This window comes from Nerophis ophidion, linkage group LG03 (assembly GCF_033978795.1).
Source record: "Nerophis ophidion isolate RoL-2023_Sa linkage group LG03, RoL_Noph_v1.0, whole genome shotgun sequence".
Classification (NCBI taxonomy): Eukaryota; Metazoa; Chordata; class Actinopteri; order Syngnathiformes; family Syngnathidae; genus Nerophis; species Nerophis ophidion.
This window is the reverse complement of record NC_084613.1, coordinates 12412941-12437264: the sequence shown is the minus strand read 5'-3', so window position 1 is coordinate 12437264 and position 24324 is coordinate 12412941. Positions and strand designations below refer to the sequence as shown.

The following is a 24324-nucleotide window of genomic DNA, read 5'->3' as shown; positions in this document are numbered from 1 at the left end:
CACTACAAAGACAACATATTTGATGTTCAAACTCATAAACTTTATTTTTTTTTGCAAATATTAATTAACTTAGAATTTCATGGCTGCAACTCGTTCCAAAGTAGTTGGGAAAGGGCATGTTCACCACTGTATTACATCACTTTTTCTTTTAAAAACACTCAATAAACGTTTGGGAACCGAGGAAACGAATGGTTGAAGCTTTGAAAGTGGAATTCTTTCCCATTCTTGTTCTATGTAGAGCTTCAGTCCTTCAACAGTCCGGGGTCTCTGCTGTCGTATTTTACGCTTCATAATGCGCCACACATTTTTAATGGGAGACATGTTTGGACTGCAGGTGGGCCAGGAAAGTACCCGCACTCTTTTTTTATGAAGCCACGCTGTTGTAACACATGGCTTGGCATTGTTTTGCTGAAATAAGCAGGGGCGTCCATGGTAACGTTGCTTGGATGACAACATATGTTGCTCCATAACCTGTATGGACCTTTCAGCATTAATGGTGCCTTCACAGATGTGTAAGTTAACCATGCCTTGGGCACTAATGCACCCCCATACCATCACAGATGCTGGCTTTTGAACTTTGCGCCTATAACAATCCGGATGGTTATTTTCCTCTTTGTTCTGGAGGACACCACGTCCACAGTTTCCAAATATAATTTAAAATGTGAACTTGTCAGACCACAGAACACTTTTCCACTTTGCATCAGTCCATCTTAGATGAACTCGGGCCCAGCGAAGCCAGCGGTGTTACAGGGTTATCTTGATAAATGGCTTTCGCTTTGCATAGTAGAGTTTTAACTTGCACTTAAAGATGTAGCGACCAACTATAGTTACTGACTGTGGTTTTATGAAGTGTTCCTGAGCCCATGTGGTGATATCCTTTACACACTGATGCCGGTTTTTGATGCAGTACCACCTGAGGGATCAAAGGTCCGTAATATCATCGCTTACATGCAGTGATTTCTCCAGATTCTCTGAACTTTTTAATTATTTTACCGGCAGTAGATGGTAAAATCCCTAAATTCCTTGCAATAGCTCGTTGAAAAATATTGTTCTAAAACTCTTCGACCATTTGCTTACAAATTGGTGACCCTCACCCCACCCTTGTTTGTGAATTACTTAGCATTTCATGGAAGCTGCTTTTATACCCAATCATGGTACCCACTTGTTCCCAATTAGCCTGCACACCTGTGGGATGTTCCAAATAAGTGTTTGATGAGCATTCCTCAACTTTATCAGTATTTATTGCCACCTTTCCCAACTTCTTTGTCACGTGTTGCTGGCATCAAATTCTAAAGTTAAAGATTATTTGCAAAAAAAAAAAAGTTTGTCAATTTTGACATCAAATATGTTGTCATTGTAGCATATTCAACTGAATATGGGTTGAAAATGATTTGCAAATTATTGTATTCTGTTTATATTTATATCAAACACACTTTCCCAACTCATATGGAAACAGGGTTTGTATTTAAAATAAATGAATGTTGCTCCTTTACTGCAGACCACCATCTTGATCGACAGCTTTTTTATAATCAGACCAAAGCGCGGTGAAAAATAAAGGCGAAAAGATAAAAAACATCCACTTATTGGTTATAATATCTCTGTTGCTGTGGTTACCGTAGTGCAGAGATGTCAAACTCAAATACAGAGTGGGCCGAAATTTAAAACTGAACAAGGCCAAGGTTGAAAAAATTAACCTTTTAATAGGGACCCAAACAAGTTTTGCATTAAATATTGAACAAGCAAGGCTATTATAACTTTATAGTGACATGCAAAATCCAGTTTCAAATAATAACAATAATAATTAAAAAAATATCAATGGTATATCAAATAAAATTTAAATAAAAATTTAATGACTCTTCTATTTGCAGCCTTCTGAGGTAAATATCAAAATAAACTTTTTCTACAGGCTAGTAATACATTTGAAAATAAAATAACAATAATGAATGAATCAAACATTCAAGCCTTGAAGTAGCAAGAAAAAGTGCATGAATAAATTAATTATTGCTCAGTTTGCTCCACTGATTTGCTTTACCACTGAATATGGAACAAGCAATAATTATATAACTTAATAGTGCAAAATCAACTTTCCCAAAAAAACAAATGAAAAAACATCAATGGTAAAATTAATAAAATTTAAATAAAATGCCTCTTTTCTATTTGCAGCTTTCTGAGGTAACTATCAACATTACATTTTTCCACAGGCTAATAAATCTTAAAATAAAATAATGAGATGGGTGGGGTTGGTAGTGGGGGCGGGGTTAGGTGGTAGCGGGGGGTGCATATTGTAGTGTCTCGGAAGAGTTAGTGCTACAAAGGGGTTGTGGGTATTTGTTCTGTCTATGTTGTGTTACGGTGCGGATGTTCTCCCGAAATGTGTTTGTCATTCTTGTTTGGTGTGGGTTCACAGTGCGGCGCATATCTGTAACAGTGTTAAAGTTGTTTATACGGCCACCTTCAGTCTGACCTGTATGGCTGTTGAGCTAGTATGCTGGCATTCACCTAAGTATATGTATAAGTCGCATATGTTATGTGACTTGGCCGGCACGGTGTTTGTATGGAGGAAAAGCGGACGTGACAACATATTGCAGACAAAGCTAAAGGCAGTGCCTTATAGGCACGCCCCCAATATTGTTGTCCGGGTGGAAATCTGGAGAAATTCGGGAGAATAATTGGAAAATTAGTGGCGAATGCAGTGTTCCTCTGGGTTCCTTTGCCGCTGTATAGTACCAGCGGGCCAGCTCTAATGTTAATTTGATATTGCCTCAAGGGCCAAATGAAATTGCACGGCGGGCCAAAATTGGCCCGCGGGCCAGAATTTGACACCCATGCCGTAGTGTGTTGTTCATATATTGATGACCAAACTTTGTCTTGCTTAAGCTCAAACATTTATTCCATGAATGCATCCAAACATCGACACCCCTTCTCTTCTTCTTTCCTCTACCTGAACATCATTATCCAGCACCACCTGCTGGTCACATTGTGTATCACAGTCAGTTTAGAAGCCATGTCACTCAAAAGTGCAGATTTTACCCAATGGAATCATTTTTATAGTTTAAAATTATCCAGTGGGCCGTGTTGAAATGTTGATGTAGTTAACTGCCTTTTTCATGCTGTTTTGCAAGACCCGTGTCACATGACTTCAAACTTGACACCTCATTGGCTAGTTCAGAGACAGGAACGATTGCTTCAGTCTTAATCTAAGGGACGAAAGTCTTGCTTTTTGAAACAGCAAATTTTTTGACAATTTTTATTTTTCCACAAAATTTTTATCGTTTTTTAAAACATTTTGTTGCATAAATTCAGCGTAAAAAAATGCTTTCGTAATAAGACATAAATTAACTCTCCACAGTTCTACTCCAATCCTGCATGTGGCAGTAGTCTGCACGGAAGGTGACAAAAAAGTAGTTGATTTTAGATAATCCCCCAGCTTTCACACACTTAAGTTGAAGTAATAAACGACACATTGCTAAATTGAAGCTAACAACATTTGGTCTGCTCACAGGTTGTTTGTAATATCTGTACTGTTCCACTCCAGACCTATAGGTGTCAATAGTGTGCGTTACAAGCTGATGTACATCTGTTATGTTCTATGCACACACAACAATATACAAACCCCAAAACCAGTGAACTTTGTATGTTGTGTAAATGGTAAATAAAAACACAATGATTTGCAAATCTTTTTCAACTAATATTAAATTGAATAGACTGCAAAGACAAGACAAGTATGTGACAAAGACAAAGCCAGCATCTGTGATGGTATGGGGGTGTTTTAGTGCCCAAGGAATGGGTAACTTACACATCTGTGAAGGCACCATTAATGCTGAAAGGTACATACAGGTTTTGGAGCAACATATGTTGCCATCCAAGCAACGTTATCATGGACGCCCCTGCTTATTTCAGCAAGTAGTCCAGACATGTCTCCCGTTGAAAATGTGTGGCGCATTATGAAGCCTAAAATACCACAACAGAGACCCCGGACTGTTGAACAACTTAAGCTGTACATCAAGCAAGAATGGGAAAGAATTCCACCTGAGAAGCTTAAAAAATGTGTCACCTCATTTCCCAAACCTTTACTGAGTGTTGTCAAAAGGAAAAGCCATGTAACACAGTGGTAAAAATGCCCCTGTGGCAACTTTTTTGTTGCCATTAAATTGTAAGTTAATGATTATTTGGAAAAAAAAAACATTAAATATCTTGTCTTTGCAGTTTATTTAATTGAATATAAGTTGAAAAGGATTTGCAAAGCATTGTATTCTGTTTTTATTTACCATTTACACAACGTGCCAAGTTCACCAGTTTTGGGTTTTGTACATTATCCACGAATTGTCATAAAAACATAGAATTCAGATGAAAATGAGTGATTAGTATTTATACGGGTATGTACATGAATGTGTTGCTGGGGTGAACTAGAACAAGGCACAGGACTAGGATTTACATTTTGTGAAACGGTACACTCTGTTTTCCACAGCTTATCTTAAGAGTAGCTTACTTTTTTGGCGTGTGTGTGTGTGTGTGTGTGTGTGTGTGTGTGTGTCCACTTCAAAGTGATCAACATGTTATAAAACACGTTGAACAGCTCACCTACTGAAATGACTCACAGCAGCCCTTGTAAATGTGTGTGTGCGTGCGTGTGTGTTTGCTTGTTTATTTTTCTCTTGCAGTACTTCCCATGGTGTAGAAAGGTTTTTAAATATGTAAATAAAATACACTATATTGCTAAAAGTATTTGGCCACCTGCCTTGACTCCGATATGAACTTAAAGTGCCATTGCATTCGTAACCCATAGGGTTCAATATGATGTGGGTCCACATTTTGCAGCTATTACAGCTTCAACTCTTCTGGGAAGGCTGTCCACAAGGTTGCGGAGTGTGTTTTAGAGCAATTTTCGACCATTCTTCCAAAAGCGCATTGTTGAGGTCAGGCGGTGATGTTGGTCGAGAAGGCCTGGCTCTCAGTGTCCGTTCTAATTCATCCCAAAGGGGTTCCTTTAGGTTCTGGTCAGGACTCTGTGCAGGCCAGTCAAGTTAATCTGTCATTCATGTCTTTATGGACCTTGTTTTGTGCACTGGTGCACAGTCATGTTGGAAGACTAAGGGGGCCGCTCCAAGCGGTTCTCACAAGGTTGGGAGCATTGAATGTGTCCAAATTTTTTTGGTATCCTGGAGCATTCAAAGTTAATTTCACTGGAACTAAGGGGCCAAGCTCAACTCCTGAAAAACAACCCCACACCCTAATTCCTCCTCCACCAAATTCCACACTCAGCATGATGCAGTCTGAAATGTACCGTTCTCCTGGCAACCTCTAAACCCAGACCGGTCCATCAGATTGCCAGATGGAAAAGCGTGATTCATCACTCCATAGGAGGTGTCTACACTGCTCTAGAGTCCAGTGGCGACGTGCTTTACACAACTGCATTCCATGCTTTGCATTGGACTTGGTGATGTATGGCTTAGATGCAGCAGGTCGGCCATGGAAACCCATTTCATGAAGCTCTCTGCGTACTGTACGTGGGCTAATTGGAAGGTCACATGAAACAACTGACTGTGCAGAAAGTCTTTGCACTATGAGTTTCAGCATCCGCTGACCCCTCTCTGTCAGTTTACCTGGCCTACCACTTAGTTGCTGTTGTTCCCAAACTCTTCCGTTTTCTTATAATAAAGCCGACAGATGACTTTGGAATATTTAGGATTGAGGATATTTCACGACTGGGTTTGTTGCACAGGTGGCATCCTATGACCGTTCCATGCTGGAAATCACTGAGAGTGGCCCATTCTTTCACAAATGTTTGTAGAAACAGTCTCCATGCCTAAGTGCTTGGTTTGATACACCTGTGGCCGGACCAAGTGATCAGAACACCTGATTCTCATTATTTGGATGGGTGGCCAAATACTTTTGGCAATATGTAGTGTATATACAACTGTCAAATTTGGCTCACAAATGTGTTAACCTTTATAATGGAGAATTGACATAGCCATAGTAATCAGTTCATTGATTGCTGAGTGTGGAATCGGACTGCACTTCTTGGCTGCAACCAGCAGAGGCGCTCTTGGTGCTGTCTCAACTATTTAACAGCCTTAAGGAAAACACACTGTTGGCGATGCTATCGGCAGTGATGGGCAGTAACAAGTCACATTTTCCTGTAGCTTTGCTACTTTTTAGAGTCATGTAGCGAGGTCACTTACATCAGAGCTACAAGCTACAAAGAAAGAAAATGGACTGTGGATCCAGGCCAAAAGAAAATATGTATCAAATCCAATGAGCTGGATGAACGAGAACATCCATACATACGGAGAACATCCATGATGATTGGTTGGTGTTCCTATGATGAGTTACAATTGGCTAAGGTTAGGGTGAAATATTACAGACTGGCCAATCAGAGGCAAGGTTAAGGCGGGTCGTTTGTGTTGTGGTTTGTGCAGCCCTTTGAGACACTGGTGATTTAGGGCTGTATGAATAAACATTGATTGATTGATTGAAACTAGTGAGTAAAATCATAACAGACACTCATGTCACACGGAGAGTAACTTGTAGCTTGGGTACATTTAAGGGAGAGTAACTTGTAGCTTGGCTACATTTAAGGGAGAGTAAATTGTAGATTGGCTAAATTTAATGGAGAGTAACTTGTAGTTTGGCTACATTTAATGGAGAGTAACATGTAGCTTGGCTACATTTCACGGAGAGCAACTTGTAGCTTGGCTACATTTCACGGAGAGTAACTTGTAGCTTGGCTACATTTCACGGAGAGTAACTTGTAGCTTGGCTACATTTCACGGAGAGTAACTTGTAGCTTGGCTACATTTCACCGAGAGTAACTTGTAGCTTGGCTACATTTCACGGAGAGTAACTTGTAGCTTGGCTACATTTCACGGAGAGTAACTTGTAGCTTGGCTACATTTCACGGAGAGTAACTTGTAGCTTGGCTACATTTCACGGAGAGTAACTTGTAGCTTGGCTACATTTCACGGAGAGTAACTTGTAGCTTGGCTACATTTCACGGAGAGTAACTTGTAGCTTGGCTACATTTCACGGAGAGTAACTTGTAGCTTGGCTACATTTCACGGAGAGTAACTTGTAGCTTGGCTACATTTCACGGAGAGTAACTTGTAGCTTGGCTACATTTCACGGAGAGTAACTTGTAGCTTGGCTACATTTCACGGAGAGTAACTTGTAGCTTGGCTACATTTCACGGAGAGTAACTTGTAGCTTGGCTACATTTCACGGAGAGTAACTTGTAGCTTGGCTACATTTCACCGAGAGTAACTTGTAGCTTGGCTACATTTCACCGAGAGTAACTTGTAGCTTGGCTACATTTCACCGAGAGTAACTTGTAGCTTGGCTACATTTCACCGAGAGTAACTTGTAGCTTGGCTACATTTCACCGAGAGTAACTTGTAGCTTGGCTACATTTCACCGAGAGTAACTTGTAGCTTGGCTACATTTCACCGAGAGTAACTTGTAGCTTGGCTACATTTCACCGAGAGTAACTTGTAGCTTGGCTACATTTCACCGAGAGTAACTTGTAGCTTGGCTACATTTCACCGAGAGTAACTTGTAGCTTGGCTACATTTCACCGAGAGTAACTTGTAGCTTGGCTACATTTCACCGAGAGTAACTTGTAGCATGGCTACATTTCACCGAGAGTAACTTGTAGCTTGGCTACATTTCACCGAGAGTAACTTGTAGCTTGGCTACATTTCACCGAGAGTAACTTGTAGCTTGGCTACATTTCACCGAGAGTAACTTGTAGCTTTGCTACATTTCACCGAGAGTAACTTGTAGCTTGGCTACATTTCAACGAGAGTAACTTGTAGCTTGGCTACATTTCAACGAGAGTAACTTGTAGCTTGGCTACATTTCAACGAGAGTAACTTGTAGCTTGGCTACATTTCACCGAGAGTAACTTGTAGCTTGGCTACATTTCACCGAGAGTAACTTGTAGCTTGGCTACATTTCACCGAGAGTAACTTGTAGCTTGGCTACATTTCACCGAGAGTAACTTGTAGCTTGGCTACATTTCAACGAGAGTAACTTGTAGCTTGGCTACATTTCACCGAGAGTAACTTTTAGCTTGGCTACATTTCACGGAGAGTAACTTGTAGCTTGGCTACATTTCACCGAGAGTAACTTGTAGCTTGGCTACATTTCACCGAGAGTAACTTGTAGCTTTGCTTACTAAATTTTCCAAGTAGTTTGCCCATCACTGGCTATTTGCTATCACTTTTATGTAGTGTTTTACAATGGTGGTAAAAAGGATTATATCGGCATGAAAAAAACACAGTATTTCCCTAAACTCGTCATTCAAATTATATCCTACAAATAAACATTTACCTAATATAATATAATTTAATTTCATAGCATTATTGGCTGAGGTGTTCTCTATAAGGAGTACAACAAATTGTCATCTTGCACACACTCCATCCATCCATTTTGTACCATTTGTCCCTCTTCATGTCTTTAAAAAAAAAAAAAAAAACCTGCGTGGAAATCTGTTTTGTGTTTCCACAACAAAAACATTAAGAACCCCAGGGAAGACTTGTTTTTGAAAAAAATGGCATAAACAAACTTGAGAGGCAGGCTTGTGTGATGTTGTGCAACGCAGCGGATAATCATCCTGAACATTGTAGTTGTTTTTTTCTGGCTGCGTCAGGAATTTGCTGCGGTCAGACTGCAGCTGCAGTATCAGCTGACTTGGAAAGTTTTTATTTATTCATTTTGTAATAGACAACAACGTCCCTCTTCTAAAAAAACGAGTCCCTACTTTGGTAGCTCATTTTACACAGAAAGGTAACATACTCGCCTTCCATCCATCCATCCGTTTTATACCCAATTACTCTTTCGGGTGGCATGGGGGCTGGAGCCTATCCCGGCTGCACTGGGGCGGAAGGTGGGGCACATTTGGGCCAACAGTCATGCTCTCACTCACACAATAAAGCCAATTTAGTGTTGCCAATCCCTTTGACCCAAACATGTCTCTTTTTTTATTTTAAACAGAAGTTCTGCTGAGGTGGACGATGTCATCTCAGACGACGACTTCATGGCTTCATCGGATGAAGAGGAGGACGAGGAAGACGACAGTTCTTTCTCCAGTAAAGGAGACCTTGAGCTGCAGGAGGAAAATGGGGTAAGGGATTTCAATGACTTTTCAGTATCACTGTGATATTACCGTAATCTCGCTTTTCTGCAACCAATTGTCGAAAGTAAACTTGGTTGTAATTTAGATTAGTCAGTGTGCAGCTTGTATAGCAGTATGGATCTACAAACCCTGTTTCCATATGAGTTGGAAAATTGTTTTCGATGTAAATATAAACGGAATACAATGATTTGCAAATCCTTTTCAACCAAAGACAAGATATTTGATGTTCAAACTCATAAACTTTATTTTTTTTTGCAAACAATCATTAACTTTAGAATTTGGTGGCTACAACACCTGCCAAAGTAGTTGGGAAAGGGCATGTTCACCACTGTGTTACATCACCTTTTCTGTTAACAACACTCAATAAACGTTTGGGAACTGAGGAAACTTATTGTTGTAGCCTTGAAAGTGGAATTCTTTCCCATTCTTGTTTTATGTAGAGCTTCAGTCATTCAGCAGTCCGGGGTCTCCGCTGTCGCATTTTACGCTTCATAATGCGCCACACATTTTCGATGGGAGACAAGTCTGGACTGCAGGCGGGACAGGAAACCACCCGCACTCTTTTTTTTTTTACAAAGCCACGCTGTTGTAACACTCGTCTTGCTAAAATAAGCAGGGGCGTCCATGATAACGTTGCTTGGATGACAACATATGTTGCTCCAAAACCTGTATGGACCTTTCAGCATTAAATGGTGCTTTCACAGATGTGTAAGTTACCCATGCCTTGGGCACTAATACACCCCCATACCATCACAGATGCTGGCTTTTCAACTTTCCGCCTATAACAATCCGGATGGTTATTTTCCTCTTTGTTCTGGAGGACACCACGTCCTCCGTTTCCAAATATAATTTGAAATGAGGACTTGTCAGACCACAGAACACCTTTCCACTTTAAATCAGTCCATCTTAGATGAGCTCGGGCCCAGCCAAGCCGGCGGCCTTTCAGGGTGTTGTTGATAATTGGGTTTGACTTTGCATAGTAGTTTTAACTTGCACTTACAGATGTAGCGACCAACTGTAGTTACTGACAGTGGTTTCATGAAGTGTTCCTGAGCCCATGTGGTGATATCCTTTACACACTGATGTCAGTTTTTGATGCAGTACCGCCTGAGGGATCAAAAGTCCGTAATATCGCTTACATGCATTGATTTCCCCAGATTCTCTGAACTTTTTGATGATTTTACGGACTGTATTTGGTGTAATCCCTAAATTCCATGCAATAGCTCGTTGAAAAATGTTGTTCTAAAACTCTTCGACAATTTGCTTACAAAGTGGTGACCCTCGCCCCATCCTTGTTTGTGAATTACTTAGCATTTTATGGAAGCTGCTTTTATACCCAATCATGGCACCCACCTGTTCCTAATTAGCCTGCACACCTGTGGGATGTTCCATATAAGTGTTTGATGAGCATTTCTCAACTTTATCAGTATTTATTGCCACGTTTCCCAACTTCTTTGTCATGCGTTGCTGGCATCAAATTCTAAAGTTAATGATTATTTGCAAAAAAAAAAAAAAAAATGTTTATCAGTTTGAACATCAAATATCTTGTCTTTGTAGCATATTCAACTGAATATGGGTTGAAAATGATTTTCAAATCATTGTATTCGGTTTATATTTACATCTAACACAATTTCCAACTCATATGGAAACTGGGTTTGTACTATCCACTTAACTACACTTAACACGCAGCCATTATTGACAAGTGAGTACAAATCCCAGTGAACATTGTCAATCGCAGCAAAATACACACTATATTGCCAAAAGTGTTTGGCCACCTGCCTTGACTCACATATGAACTTGAAGTGCCATCCCATTCCTAACCCATAGGGTTCAATAGGATGCAGGTCCACCTTTTGCAGCTATTACAGCTTCAACTCTTCTGGGAAGGCTGTCCACAACGTTGCGGAGTATGTTTTAGAGGAATTTTCCACCATTTTCCCAAAAGCGCATTGGTGAGGTCACGCGCTGATGTTGGTGAAGAAGGCCTGGCTCTCAGTTGCCGTTCTAATTCATCCCAAAGGTGTTCTATCGGGTTCAGGTCAAGACTCTGTGCAGGCCAGTCAAGTTCATCCACACCAGACTCCATCATCCATGCCTGTGAGGACCTTGCTTTGTGCACTGGTGCACAGTCATGTCGGAAGACAAAGGGGCCCGCTCCAAGCTGTTCCCACAACACTGGGAGCATGGAATGTGTCCAAAATGTTTTGGTATCCTGGAGCATTCAAAATTCATTTTCACTGGAACTAAGGGGCTAAACTCAACTCCTGAAAAACAACCCCACACCAAAATTCCTCTTCCACCAAATTTCACACTTTGCACAATGCAGTCCGAAATGCGCCATTCTCCTGGCGATCTCCAAATCCAGACTGGTCCATCAGGTTGCCAGATGGAAAAGCGTGAATAATCACTCCAGAGAAGGCGTCTCCTCTGCTCTAAAGTCCAGTGGCGACGTGCTTTACATCACTGCATCCCACGCTTTGTATTGGACTTGGTGATGTACGGCTTAGATGCAGCTGCGCGGCCATGGAAACCCATTCCATGAAGCTCTCTGCGTACTGTACGTGGGCTAATTGGAAGGTCACATGAAATTTGGAGCTCTGTAGCAACTGACTGTGCAGAAAGTCTTTGCACTATGCGCTTCAGCATCCGCTGACCCCTCTCTGTCAGTTTACGTGGCCTACCACTTAGTTGCTGTTGTTCCCAAACTCTTCCGTTTTCTTATAATAAAGCTGACATTTGACTTTGGAATATTTAGGAATGAGGAAATTTCACGACTGGGTTTGTTACACAAGTGTCATCCTATGACAGTTCCACGCTGAAAATCACTGAGAGCGGCCCTTTCTTTCACAAATGTTTGTAGAAACAGTCTCCATGCCTAAGTGCTTGGTTTGATACACCTGTGCCAAGTGATTAGGACACCTGATTCTGAGGATATGGATTGGTGGACAAATACTTTTAGCAATATAGTGTATTTCTACAAGCTGTACACTGACTACTCTAAAGTGTATCCATGTTTCATTTGTATAATATTAAGCTGCTTGTATAGACCTTGGTTTCGTGTCCTGTAAGCTGTCCCTGAAAGCACCTTTTTAAATAAAATGAAGACATGAATAATGTTCATGTGAACACCTTTTTTATGTTCAGCAATCAGATTTGTGATGCGTATGTTTTAGGGGTGTGACGGTACACAAAAATTTCGGCTCGGTACGTACCTCGGTTTAGAGGTCACGGTTCGGTTCATTTTCGGTACGGTAAGAAAACAAAAAAATCTAAATTTTTGGGTTATTTATTTACCAAATTTGTAAACAATTTCTTTATCCTTTTAACATCGAACACTAATAATTCTGCCCACGTTAATCCACATCAAACTGCCTCAAGTTGTTTCTTTGATTAAATAAAATGACAAAACCTTCCTTCTACATATAAAAAGTGCAACATTAAACAGTTTCAAGTCAACTCATCATACTAAATTTATTACAGCATTTGGGAAGCCTGTAGTTGACTTTTATTATGTAAATGTTATATTTTTATCAACATGTGATAGCAGGGACCCTGCCATTCAAAACTAGGCTGCTACATTACTAATGATTAATGTAACTATAGCTGAAAAAATAGTACAATAGCAATAGGAGAGTCTATAGGAGTTCAATGAAATAACACAGGGCTTTGCTGCCCCTAACACACACACACACACACACACACACAGCAAAATGAGCTAACGTCATGCTAAAAGCTAATTACCCTTCAACTCAAGCCTATACTGCGAGCTAGCTGAGCTGCAGTTTAAGTTTCTAGAAGGTCAACGGGCTCATAGTGATGTTTGTACTAGTTGTGACTGGGAAGTGTTTTTTTAAATTTGTGGAGAGTACCCTGTCCGCTGCTCCCCTGCTAAACGAATATCTGCTCGACGCTGAAGCATTGACTACATCGCTCTGAATACGCACTGCTGATTGGCTTTGTATGTAACCAATCAGATGGTTGTGTGGGTGGGACAATGCTTGCTGCTGAAACAGAGGCAGAAAGCAGAGCAGCTTGTGAAGACTTTTGCTTACAAACTCGTTCGGTACGCCCGCGTGCCGAACCGAAACCCCCGTACCGAAACGGTTCAATACAAATACACGTACCGTTACACCCCTAGTGTTTTTATGTCATATTCATCATTTTGCTCTTTCTTTTACAACCGATGCAGAGCGGCCCCAAAAAGTCCAAGATCTTTTACATCGCCACTGAAATTATGACCTCTGAGAAAGTGTAAGACCTTTTTGTTTCCTTTTCTTTGAGCAGCTAAAAAAAAACAAGTAATTTTACTTGACACTGCCTAACATGTCACTCATGTATTGCCTCTTAGGTTCGTGAATGTCCTGAAACTGCTCCATGTTGTAAGTACATGTTATTCTTACTTTAAAGCGTTTATAAGTACTATTTCTACCCATGATGCACTTGGGCTTTTCTGCCTTATGAATGTTGTTATGAATACTATGTTTCCATGCAGTAAATGTGTCTGATTTCTCAAAAAACGTATTTTTCGGACTATAAGTCGCAGTTTTTTTCATAGTTTGCCCGGGGGTGCGACATATACTCCGGAGCGATTTATGTGTGAAATTAACACATTATCGTAAAATATCAATATTATTTAGCTCATTCGTGGAGGAGACGTAGAAAATGTCAGCAATAGTCACACACACGTCAACCAATAAGAATTGGGCGGGGGAGGGTCATGGCAGAAGTGCATTGTTATATTAACTGCTATATGCTACTGCCGTAGCTATTAAAATGGATAATTTCATCGTTGGCGGTAATTTATAAAAACTGAGAAGGGCTGAACAAAAATGGCAGCGAAAAGGAAATTATGCAGTGCAGATTACAAGCTGGACGTAGTGAAATATGCAGCAGAAAACGACAAGAAGGAGCGACACAAATTACTTTTGGAGTTGGCAAAGTGGTTTAGAAGAGACATCAAGGAAGAATATTTCATGGGATTTATCGATTAGGAGTGACAGATTGTTTGGTAAACATAAAGCATGTTCTATATGTTATAGTTATTTGAATGACTCTTACCATAATATGTTACGTTAACATACCAGCCACCTTCTCAGTTGGTTATTTATGCCTCATATAACGTTCACTTATTCAGCCTATTTTTTATTTATTTTAAATTGCCTTTCAAATGTCTGTTCTTGGTGTTGGGTTTTATCGAATAAAATTCCCCCAAAATGCGATTTATACTCCAGTGCGACTTATTTGTTTTTTTTCCTTCTTTATTATGCATTTTCGGCTGGGGTGACGTATACTCTGGAGCGATTTATAATGCGAAAGATACGGTAGTTATTTTTTAATTTTTTTGTATTGTCACACGTGCAAGGGAAGTCCAAGTGTCCAAATGCAGACCTTGGCAAAATATACGCGGCCCATTAAGATTTTCAATCTGGCCCGCCGGACTTTCTACTAGTGTTGTCCCAAAACCAATATTTTTATACCGGTACCAAAATGTATTATGATACTTTTCGGTACTTTTCTATAGTTTTCTAAATAAAGGGCACCACAAAAAATGCCATTGTTGGCTTTTTTTAACAAAAATGTTTACAGTACATTAAACATTGTTTATTATTGCATGTCATTTATCATTCTATTGTTTCGTCTACATTATGACGAACAAGCTGTAAAAATTGATTATTAATTTACTTGTTCATTTACTATTAATACCTGCTTATTTTCTCTTTTAACATGTTCTATCTACACTTCTGTTAAAATGTAAAAATCACTTATTTTTCTGTTGTTTGATACTTTACATTAGTTTTAGATGATACCACACATTTAAGTATCGATTCCGATACCAAGTAGTTACAGGGTTATACAGTCGTGGTCAAAAGTTGACACACACTTGTAAAGAACATAATGTCATGGCTGTCTTGAGTTTCCAATCATTCCTACAACTCTTATTTTTTTGTGATAGAGTGATTGGAGCACATGCTTGTTGGTCACAAAAAAACATTCATGAAGTTTGGTTCGTTTATGAATTTATTATGGGTCAACTGAAAATATGACCCAATCTGCAGGGTCAAAATTGTACATATAGCAATGTTAATATTTGGTTACATGTCCCTTGGCAAGTTTCACTGCAATAAGGCGCTTTTGGTCGCCATCCACAAGCTTCCGGTTGAATTGTTGACCACTCCTCTTGACCAAATTGGTTCAGTTCAGCAAAATGTGTTGGTTTTCTGACATGGACTTGTTTCTTCGGCATTGTCCACACAGACTTTGAAAAGGCCATTCTAAAATATTAATTTTAGCGTGATATAAAATAGACCACTCATCGGGAGTGCGCCCTATAATCCGGTGCGCCTTTATAGATGAAAAAAGATCCAAAATAGACCATTCGCCGGCAGTACGCCTTATAATCCGGTGCGCCTTTTATGTGGAAAAAAGATCCTATATAGACCATTCATCGCCGCTGCGCCTTATAATCCGTTGCGCCTTATATATAAGAAAAGATGAAAAATAGACCATTCGTCGGCAGTGCGCCTTGTAATCCGGTGCACCTTTATATATGAAAAAAGATCCAAAATAGACCATTCACCGGCAGTGCCATTTATAATCCGGTGCGCTTTATATATGAAAAAATATCAAAAATAATCCATTCATTGGCAGTACGTTTTATAAACCGGTGCGCCTTATATATGAAAAAATTATCCAAAATAGACCATTCATTGGCAGTGCACATTATAATACGGCGCACCTTATATATGAAAAAAGATCCAACATAGACAATTCATCGGCAGTGCGCTTTATAATCCGGCGCACTTTATATATGAAAAAAGATCCGAAATAGACCATTCATCGGCAGTGTGTCTTATATATGAAAAAAGATCAAAAATAGACCATTCATCGGCAGTGCACCTTATAATCCATTGCACCTTATATATGAAAAGAGATTAAAAATAGACCATTTGTCGGCAGTGCGCTTTATAATCTGGTGCGCCTCATATATGAAAAAAGATCCAAAATAGACCATTCATCGGCAGTGCGCTTTATAATCCGGTGCGCTTTATATATGAAAAAATCAAAAATGCACCATTCATTAGCAGTGCTCCTTATATATGAAAAAAGATCGAAAATAGACCATTCATCGGCAGTGCGCTTTATAATCTGGTGCAGATGATATGGGAAAAAGCCCAAAAATACACAATTTATCGGCAGTGCGCTTTATAATCCGGTGCGCCTGATTTATGGAAAAAAACTCAAAAATACACCATTTATCGGCAGTGCGCTTTATAATCCGGTGCGCCTTGTATATGAAAAAATAAAAAATGCAACATTCATTAGCAGTGCACCTTATATATGAAAAAAGATCGAAAATAGACCATTCATCGACAGTGGCTTTATAATCCGGTGCGCCTTTATATATGAAAAAATCAAAAATGCGCCATTCATTAGCAGTGCACCATATATATGAAACAAGATCGAAAATAGACCATTCATCGGCAGTGCGCCTTATAATCTGGTGCGGCTGATATGGAAAAAGCCCAAAAATACACAATTTATCGGCAGTGCGCTTTATAATCCGGTGCGCCTGATTTATGGAAAAAGCTCAAAAATACACCATTCATCGGCAGTGCGCCTTATATATGGAAAAAGATCGAAAATAGACCATTCAACGGCAGTGGGCCTTGCAATCCGGTGCGCCTTATAATCCGGCGCACCTTATATATGAAAAAAGATAAAAAATAGACCATTCATCGGCGGTGCACCTTATAATCCATTGCGCCTTATATATGAAAAAAAGTTTAAAAATAGACCATTTGTCGGCAGTGCGCCTTATAATCTGGTGCGCCTTATATATGAAAAAAGATCCAAAATAGACCATTCATCGGCGGTGCGCCTTATGTATGGGAAAGATCCCAAATAGACCATTCATCGGCGGTGCGCCTTATATATGAAAAAAAGATCCAAAATGGACAATTCATCGGCAGTGCGCCTTATAATCGCGCTTTATGTATGAAAAAATCAAAACTGCACCATTCATTGGCAGTGCACCTTATATATGAAAAAAGATCAAAAATAGACCATTCCTCGGCAGTGCGCCTTACAATTCGGTGCGTCTGATATGGAAAAAGCCCAAAAATACACAATTTATCGGCAGTGCGCCTTATAATCCGGTGCACCTTATATATGAAAAAAGATTAAAAAAAGTACACCATTCATCGGCAGTGCGCCTTATATATGAGAAAAGATCGAAAATAGACCATTCAACGGCAGTGGGCCTTACAATCCGGTGCGCCTTATAATCCGGTGTGCCTGATACATGGAAAAAGCTATAAAATACACCATTCATCGGCAGTGCGACTTTTATATGAAAAAAGATCAAAAATAGAACATTCATCAGCAGTGCGCCTTATGATCCGGTGCGCCTTTATATATGAAAAAAGATTTTAAAAAATACACTATCGGCAGTGCGCCTTATATACGAAAAAATATTAAAAAATACACCATCGGCGGTGCGCCTTATATATGAAAAAAGATTTTTTTTTTTAAATACACCATTCATCGGCAGTGCACCTTATATATGAAAAAAAAGATAAAAAATAGACCATTCATCGACAGTGCACTTTATAATCCGGTGCGCCTTATATATGGAAAAAGCTCAAAAATAGACCATTCGCCGGCGATGCGCCTTATAGTCTGGTGCGCTTTATGGTCTGTAAAATACGGTACGCACACACACATTTTTTTTTTATACACGCCCATCGAAAGACATATATTTTGTTTTAAACACAGAAAAATTATAATACAGAAAGACACATACGCAGATCTGATTCCACACACAGATTGAAACTCACGTGTGCTACAATAACAACTTTAGAAGGATAAGGAAGTAAGGCAGACCAGAGGACGCTCGTGTGAAAGGAGCTTAATTGCTTAGTTCATACCTGAAAACACCCTAAATGATTGACTCTTACCCTGCAAATGCACTTCCCTTTTGTCAGCGTGATGTAAGAGGTGCACTATTATTTTAGAAGACGTCGACGCCCTGACATGCACGGTTTCGGTGAACCGGTGACCCCTCAGAGGGGACTCAAAGCAGCTGATGATGAAGTGGCTTAATCCTAAACGCAATTTAACCTCCACTTTCATCCACCGCGCTGAATCATTTAGGCTTAAGGGCTAATTAAATTTGTATTGCCAGGCGGGTGTGTGAAATGGTTTTGCAAGGCTGCAAGTCAGGCTTAAAAAAAACAAAAACAAAAAAAAACCCTAAGCTTGCCAAGATGTGACGTTACCTGCTTTGCATATGACATGAACTAAAAATAACTCTTATTTAGGGTTCCTTCCGGGTACTCCGGCTTCCTCCCACTTCCAAAGACATGCACCTGGGGATAGGTTGATTGGTAACGCTAAATTGGCCCTAGTGTGTGAATGTGAGTGTGAATGTTGTCTGTCTATCTGTGTTGGGCCTGCAATGAGGTGGCGATTTGTCCAGGGTGTACACCGCCTTCCGCTTGATTGTAGCTGAGATAGGCACCAGCGACCGCAAAAGGGACAAGCGGTAGGAAATGGATGGATGGATGGATGGATGGATGGAAGTTGGGACGTTCCGTAAATGGTTAATAAAAACAGAATACAATGATTTTCAAATCCTTTTCAACTTATATTCAATTGAATAGACTGCAAAGACAATAAATCTATAAATAATAATAAGCAGGGGCGTCCATGATAACGTTGCTTGGATGGCAACAAATGTTGCTCCAAAACCTGCCTTTCAGCATTAATGGTGCCTTTGCAGATGTGTAAGCTACCTATACCCCCATATTTAACGTTAGAACTACAAAACTTAATATTTTGCAAATATTCGCTCATATGGAATTTGATGTCTGCAACATGTTTCTAAAAAGCTGGCACAAGTGGCAAAAAAGACTGAGAAAGTGGAGGAATGCATATCAAACACAACAATAGCCCACAGGTGTGCAGGCTAATTAGGAACAGGTGGGTGCCATGATTGGGTATAAAAGCAGCTTCCATGAAATGCTCAGTCATTCACAAACAAGGACGGACGGGGTGAGGGTCACCATTTTGTCAACAAATGCGGGAGCAGTGCGCTTTATAATCAAATAGTTTAAGAACAACATTTCTCAACTAGCTATTGCAAGGAATTTAGGGATTTCACCATCTACGGTCCGTTATATCAGTGGTTCCCAACCACCGGGCTCGATTAGTATCGGGCCGCAGAAGAATTTTTTATTAATTTTTTTTTTTTTTTTTTTTTTATTATATCAACATAAAAAACACAAGATACACTTACGATTAGTGCACCAATCCAAAAAAATTCCCTTTTTCATGACAAAAACCTCCCTTTTTCATGACAAAGAAAAAAAAATCCCCCCCCACAGCCAGGCCGTGGGACAAATTATCAGGCGATGACCGGTCCGCAGCTACAAAAAGTTTGGGGACCACTGCTTTACATCATCAAAAGGGTCAAAGGATCGGCAAACCAACATTGAATGCCCATTACCTTGAAACCCACAGGTAAAACTGCATCAAAAAGCGACAGTGTGTAAAGGATATCACCACATGGGCTCAGGAACACTTCAGAAAACCATCAGTAACTACAGTTGGTCAGTACATCTGTAAGTGCAAGTTAATACAATTTCATGCAAAGCGAAAGCCATTTATCAACAACACCCAGAAACGCCGCCGGCTTTTCTGGGCCCGAGCTCATTTAAGATGCACTGATGCAAAGTGGAAAAGTGTTCCGTGGTCTGACGAGTGCACATTTCAAATTGTTGTTGAAAACTGTGGACCTTGTGTCCTACGGAAAAAAGAGGAAAAGAACCATTCGGATTGTTCTAGGCGCAAAGTTGAATAGCCAGCATCTGTGATGGTATGGGGGTATAGGTAGCTTACACATCTGCGAAGGCACCATTAATGCTGAAAGGCAGGTTTTGGAGCAACATTTGTTGCCATCCAAGCAACGTTTTCATGGACGCCCCTGCTTATATTCATTCATAAATATATTGTCTTTGCAGTCTATTTAATTGAATATAAGTTGAAAAGGATTAGCAATTCATTGTATTCTGTTTTTATTTACCATTTACACAATGTGCTAACTTCACTGGTTTTGTACAACACAACTTGTAATATAAAATATGCAATTCATCATAAGCTCTGATTTGGAAAAACTCCTTTATTTCCTGTGCTTGAGTGTTTTTTTCCCCCCTTAGCTCTGTTTAAGATTGAAATGTGGTCCTATGAGCCGATGTCACCGACAGGAAGTATCTGTCACCTCAATAGTGCAGGAATGGAGTCCGGCGATGACACACAGTCATACCAAGTCTGAAAGAATGCGGATGTGTTTGTGCTATGTTCAGGCTTCATGTCTGCATGTCGACTCGTGAATTATGGCTCATAAACATCACCATGTGGAGTTGTGAATTATAGCTCAGACAGTACAGTGCACACGCCGACTCACACCAAAGCCAACTTTCAGAAATTCTCACCAACTGTCCTATACTTGATTATGTCAGGATTTTTGCAGGATTAAAAACAAAAAACAAAAAGCAAGTCACATGTTGCAAAATTTGCTATTCCAATTAAAAAATTAAAAATGCTGAATAATAAAAAATGATAGTAAAACAAATTATTATAAAAAAAATAAGAATGAATAACAATGTAGGTAAATATCCATCCATTCATTTTCTACTGCTTGTCCCTTTTGGGGTTTTGGGGGGTGCTGGAACCTATCCCAGTATGATAACTAAAATATTGGTGTATTTAATATTGTGGCTGCTGAGTGTTGGCAGTTTGACATCTGATGTCTTTCATAAACATAATCTCAGGGCATTCAATCCATGGCAACTGTTTGGTTCGTTTTAGAAGACGTTCTCTCATCCCAGTTGGCTTTATCAGTTCATGCTCCCAGACTTGGATCGTCTTAGACTTGGATGGGTCAAATGTAGTCTTAGATTTGGATTGGTCACATCTCGTCTTAGACTTGGATCGGTCAGATCCGGTCTTAGACTTTGATTGGCAACTTCTAGTCTTAGACTTGGATTGGTCAGAGCTCGTTTTAGACTTTGATCGGTCACATCTAGTCTTAGACTTGTATTGGTCACATCTAGTCTTAGACTTGGATAAGTCACATCTAGTCTTAAACATGGATCGGTCACATCTAGTCTTAAACATGGATCGGTCAGATATAGGTTTAAACTCGGATTGGCAACTTCTAGTCTTAGACTTGGATTGGTCACATCTAGTCTTGGACTTGGATCGGTCAAATCTAGTCTTCGACTTAGATTGGTCACATCGTCTTAGGTTTAGATTGGACACATCTAGTCTTAGACTTGGATCGGTCAGATCTAGTCTAAGACTTGGATTGGTCAGATCTAGTCTTAGACTTGGATTGGTCAGATGTAGTCTTAGACTTGGATTGGTCAGATCTAGTCTTAGACTTGGATCGGTCCGATCTAGTCTTACACTTGGATTGGTCACATCTCGTCTTAGGTTTAGATTGGTCACATTTAACCTTGGGTTTGGATCGGTCACATCTAGTCTTAGACTTGGATCGGTCAGATCTAGTTTTAGACTTGGATCGGTCAGATCTAGTCTTAGACTTGGATCGGTCAGATCTAGTCTTAGACTTGGATCGGTCAGATCTAGTCTTAGACTTGGATCAGTCAGATCTAATCTTAAACTTGGATTGGGAATTTCTAGTCTTAGACTTGGATTGGTCACATCTAGTCTTAGACTTGGATCGGTCAAATCTTGTCTTCGACTTAGATTGGTCACATCGTCTTAGGTATAGATTGGACACATCTAGTCTTAGACTTGGATCGGTCAGATCTAGTCTCAGACTTGGATCGGTCAGATCTAGTCTTAGACTTGGATCGGTCAGATCTAGTCTTAGACTTGGATCGGTCAGATCTAGCCTTAGACTTGGATCGGTCAGATCTAGCCTTAGACTTGGATCGGTCCGATCTAGCCTTAGACTTGGATCGGTCCGATCTAGTCTTAGACTTGGATCGGTCAGATCTAGTCTTACACTTGGATTGGTCACATCTCGTCTAGGTTTAGATCGGTCACATTTAGTCTTGGGTTTAGATTGGTCACATCTAGTCTTAGACTTGGATTGGTCAGATCCAGTCTTAGACTTGGATCGGTCAGATCTAGTCTGAGGTTTAGATTGGTCACATCTAGTCTTGGGTTTAGATTGGTCAAATGTAGTCTTGGGTTTAGATTGGTCACATGTAGTCTTAGGTTTAGATCGGTCACATTTAGTCTTGGGTTAAATTGGTCACATCTAGTCTTAGACATGGATTGGTCAGATCCAGTCTTAGACTTGGATCGGTCAGATCTAGTCTGAGGTTTAGATTGGTCACATCTAGTCTTGGGTTTAGATTGGTCACATCTAGTCTTGGGTTTAGATTGGTCAAATGTAGTCTTGGGTTTAGATTGGTCACATGTAGTCTTAGGTTTAGATTGGTCACACCGAGTCTTAAGTTTAGATTAGTCACATGTAGTCTTAGGTTTAGATTGGTCACATCTAGTCTTAGGTTTGGATTGGTCACATCAAGTCTTAGGTATAGATTGGTCACATCAAGTCTTAGGTATAGATTGGTCGCACCTAGTCTTAGGTATAGATTGGTCGCATCTAGTCTTAGGTATAGATTGGTCGCATCTAGTCTTAGGTACAGATTGGTCGCATCTAGTCTTAGGTACAGATTGGTCGCATCTAGTCTTAGGTACAGATTGGTCGCATCTAGTCTTAGGTACAGATTGGTCGCATCTAGTCTTAGGTACAGATTGGTCGCATCTAGTCTTAGGTATAGATTGGTCGCATCTAGTCTTAGGTATAGATTGGTCGCATCTAGTCTTAGGTATAGATTGGTCGCATCTAGTCTTAGGTATAGATTGGTCGCATCTAGTCTTAGGTTTAGATTGGTCGCATCTAGTCCTAGGTTTAGATTGGTCACATCTACTCTGAGAGTGAGATTGATCAGATGATGAGAGGTAAAGCTTCTTCTAAGACAAACCAAACAGTCTAGTTGAGGGGGATTAAAAGCCCTGAGAATACAATGACCTGGATGAATGAGAACATCCACTGACTGGCATGTTCATAAAAATACCTTTTTATAATCCGCACAGGCGCTAAGATTGTTAGCCATGCATTATTTTATCTCATCAGTCATCACGTTTTGTCTGCCTCTCTGCAACTTTGAATGCATGCCATCTCTTTCTGCTTTTAACCGTACAGTAACACCACACAGTTGTACTTTTGGGATTCCGACAGTAGTTGATGATCTCCCTCTCTGATAATCTGTACTGCAGGACTTCCGCGAGGCGGTAGCTGAAGCGTCCCGTCAAAGTGGCAAACCTGTGATCGAGGATCGTCTGCTGAACCAGATCCTGTACTACCTCCCTCAACTCTACGAGCTGAACCAGGACCTGCTGCAGGAACTACAGAACAGACTGGCCGTGTGGTACAGAACACTTCCAATTGCTTGCTTTTGTTTTGATCAGCAGTCCATTCTCAATATTTGTCTACACTTGTGCCTGAAGCTTTAAAAATCTATATTTAAATGTGCATACTGTATCTCCCCTGTACTCTTTGAGTACAGGCTAATTCAGTCTAATTAAGGAAATGCCAACGTCCTAACTGAGAGGCTGGAATGTGATCTCTCTGTTATCAGCGGAATTACATTCCATCGTCCTCCGACTTAGTTTAGATTTCTTGTTCTCGTGAACCTCTTAAAAGACCCAATATTGTCTCTTGTGGTTATCTAAAGTAGGACATTCAAGGATAACTATTGAAATAACGATGCACTAAATCTATGGACTTCTCCTTTCCCATCCATCCATGCACTTTCTATACCGCTTGTTCTCATTGGGGTCATGGCTGAGCTGGAGCCTACCTCAGTCTACGTTTTCAGCGAGAAGTTGACTGACACCTTAGACTGGTTGCCAGGCAATTACAAAGCACATATAGACAAACAACCACTCCCACTCACATTCAGTGTCTCCATTTGACCTAAGGACGCCATAGTACCCGGTCAAAGATCCTCTATATGTCAAGATAACTATGATGTTTTTAAGAACCTTTTGCAAAAATGGTGAAAAATTCTCTTTTGGACCGGAGTTATCTGCTGTTTTCAAGGAGCTGGACTGCTAAAGCAGTGTATTGAAGGTCGTCTATGTTAGGG

The 24324-nt window shown here is 40.2% G+C and overlaps 1 protein-coding gene across 2 annotated transcripts in view; it reads left to right on the top strand.

Moving 5' to 3' along the window:
* The window catches only part of LOC133549125 (FYVE, RhoGEF and PH domain-containing protein 6-like), a 66201-nt gene that overhangs the window by 15244 nt on the left and 26633 nt on the right, over positions 1-24324 (top strand). For both annotated transcript variants that reach the window (XM_061894266.1, XM_061894267.1), the window contains exons 3-6: positions 8992-9121; positions 13323-13384; positions 13482-13512; positions 23453-23604. In XM_061894266.1, the coding sequence (XP_061750250.1) occupies positions 8992-9121; positions 13323-13384; positions 13482-13512; positions 23453-23604 (375 nt within the window). The remainder of the gene's footprint in view (positions 1-8991; positions 9122-13322; positions 13385-13481; positions 13513-23452; positions 23605-24324) is intronic.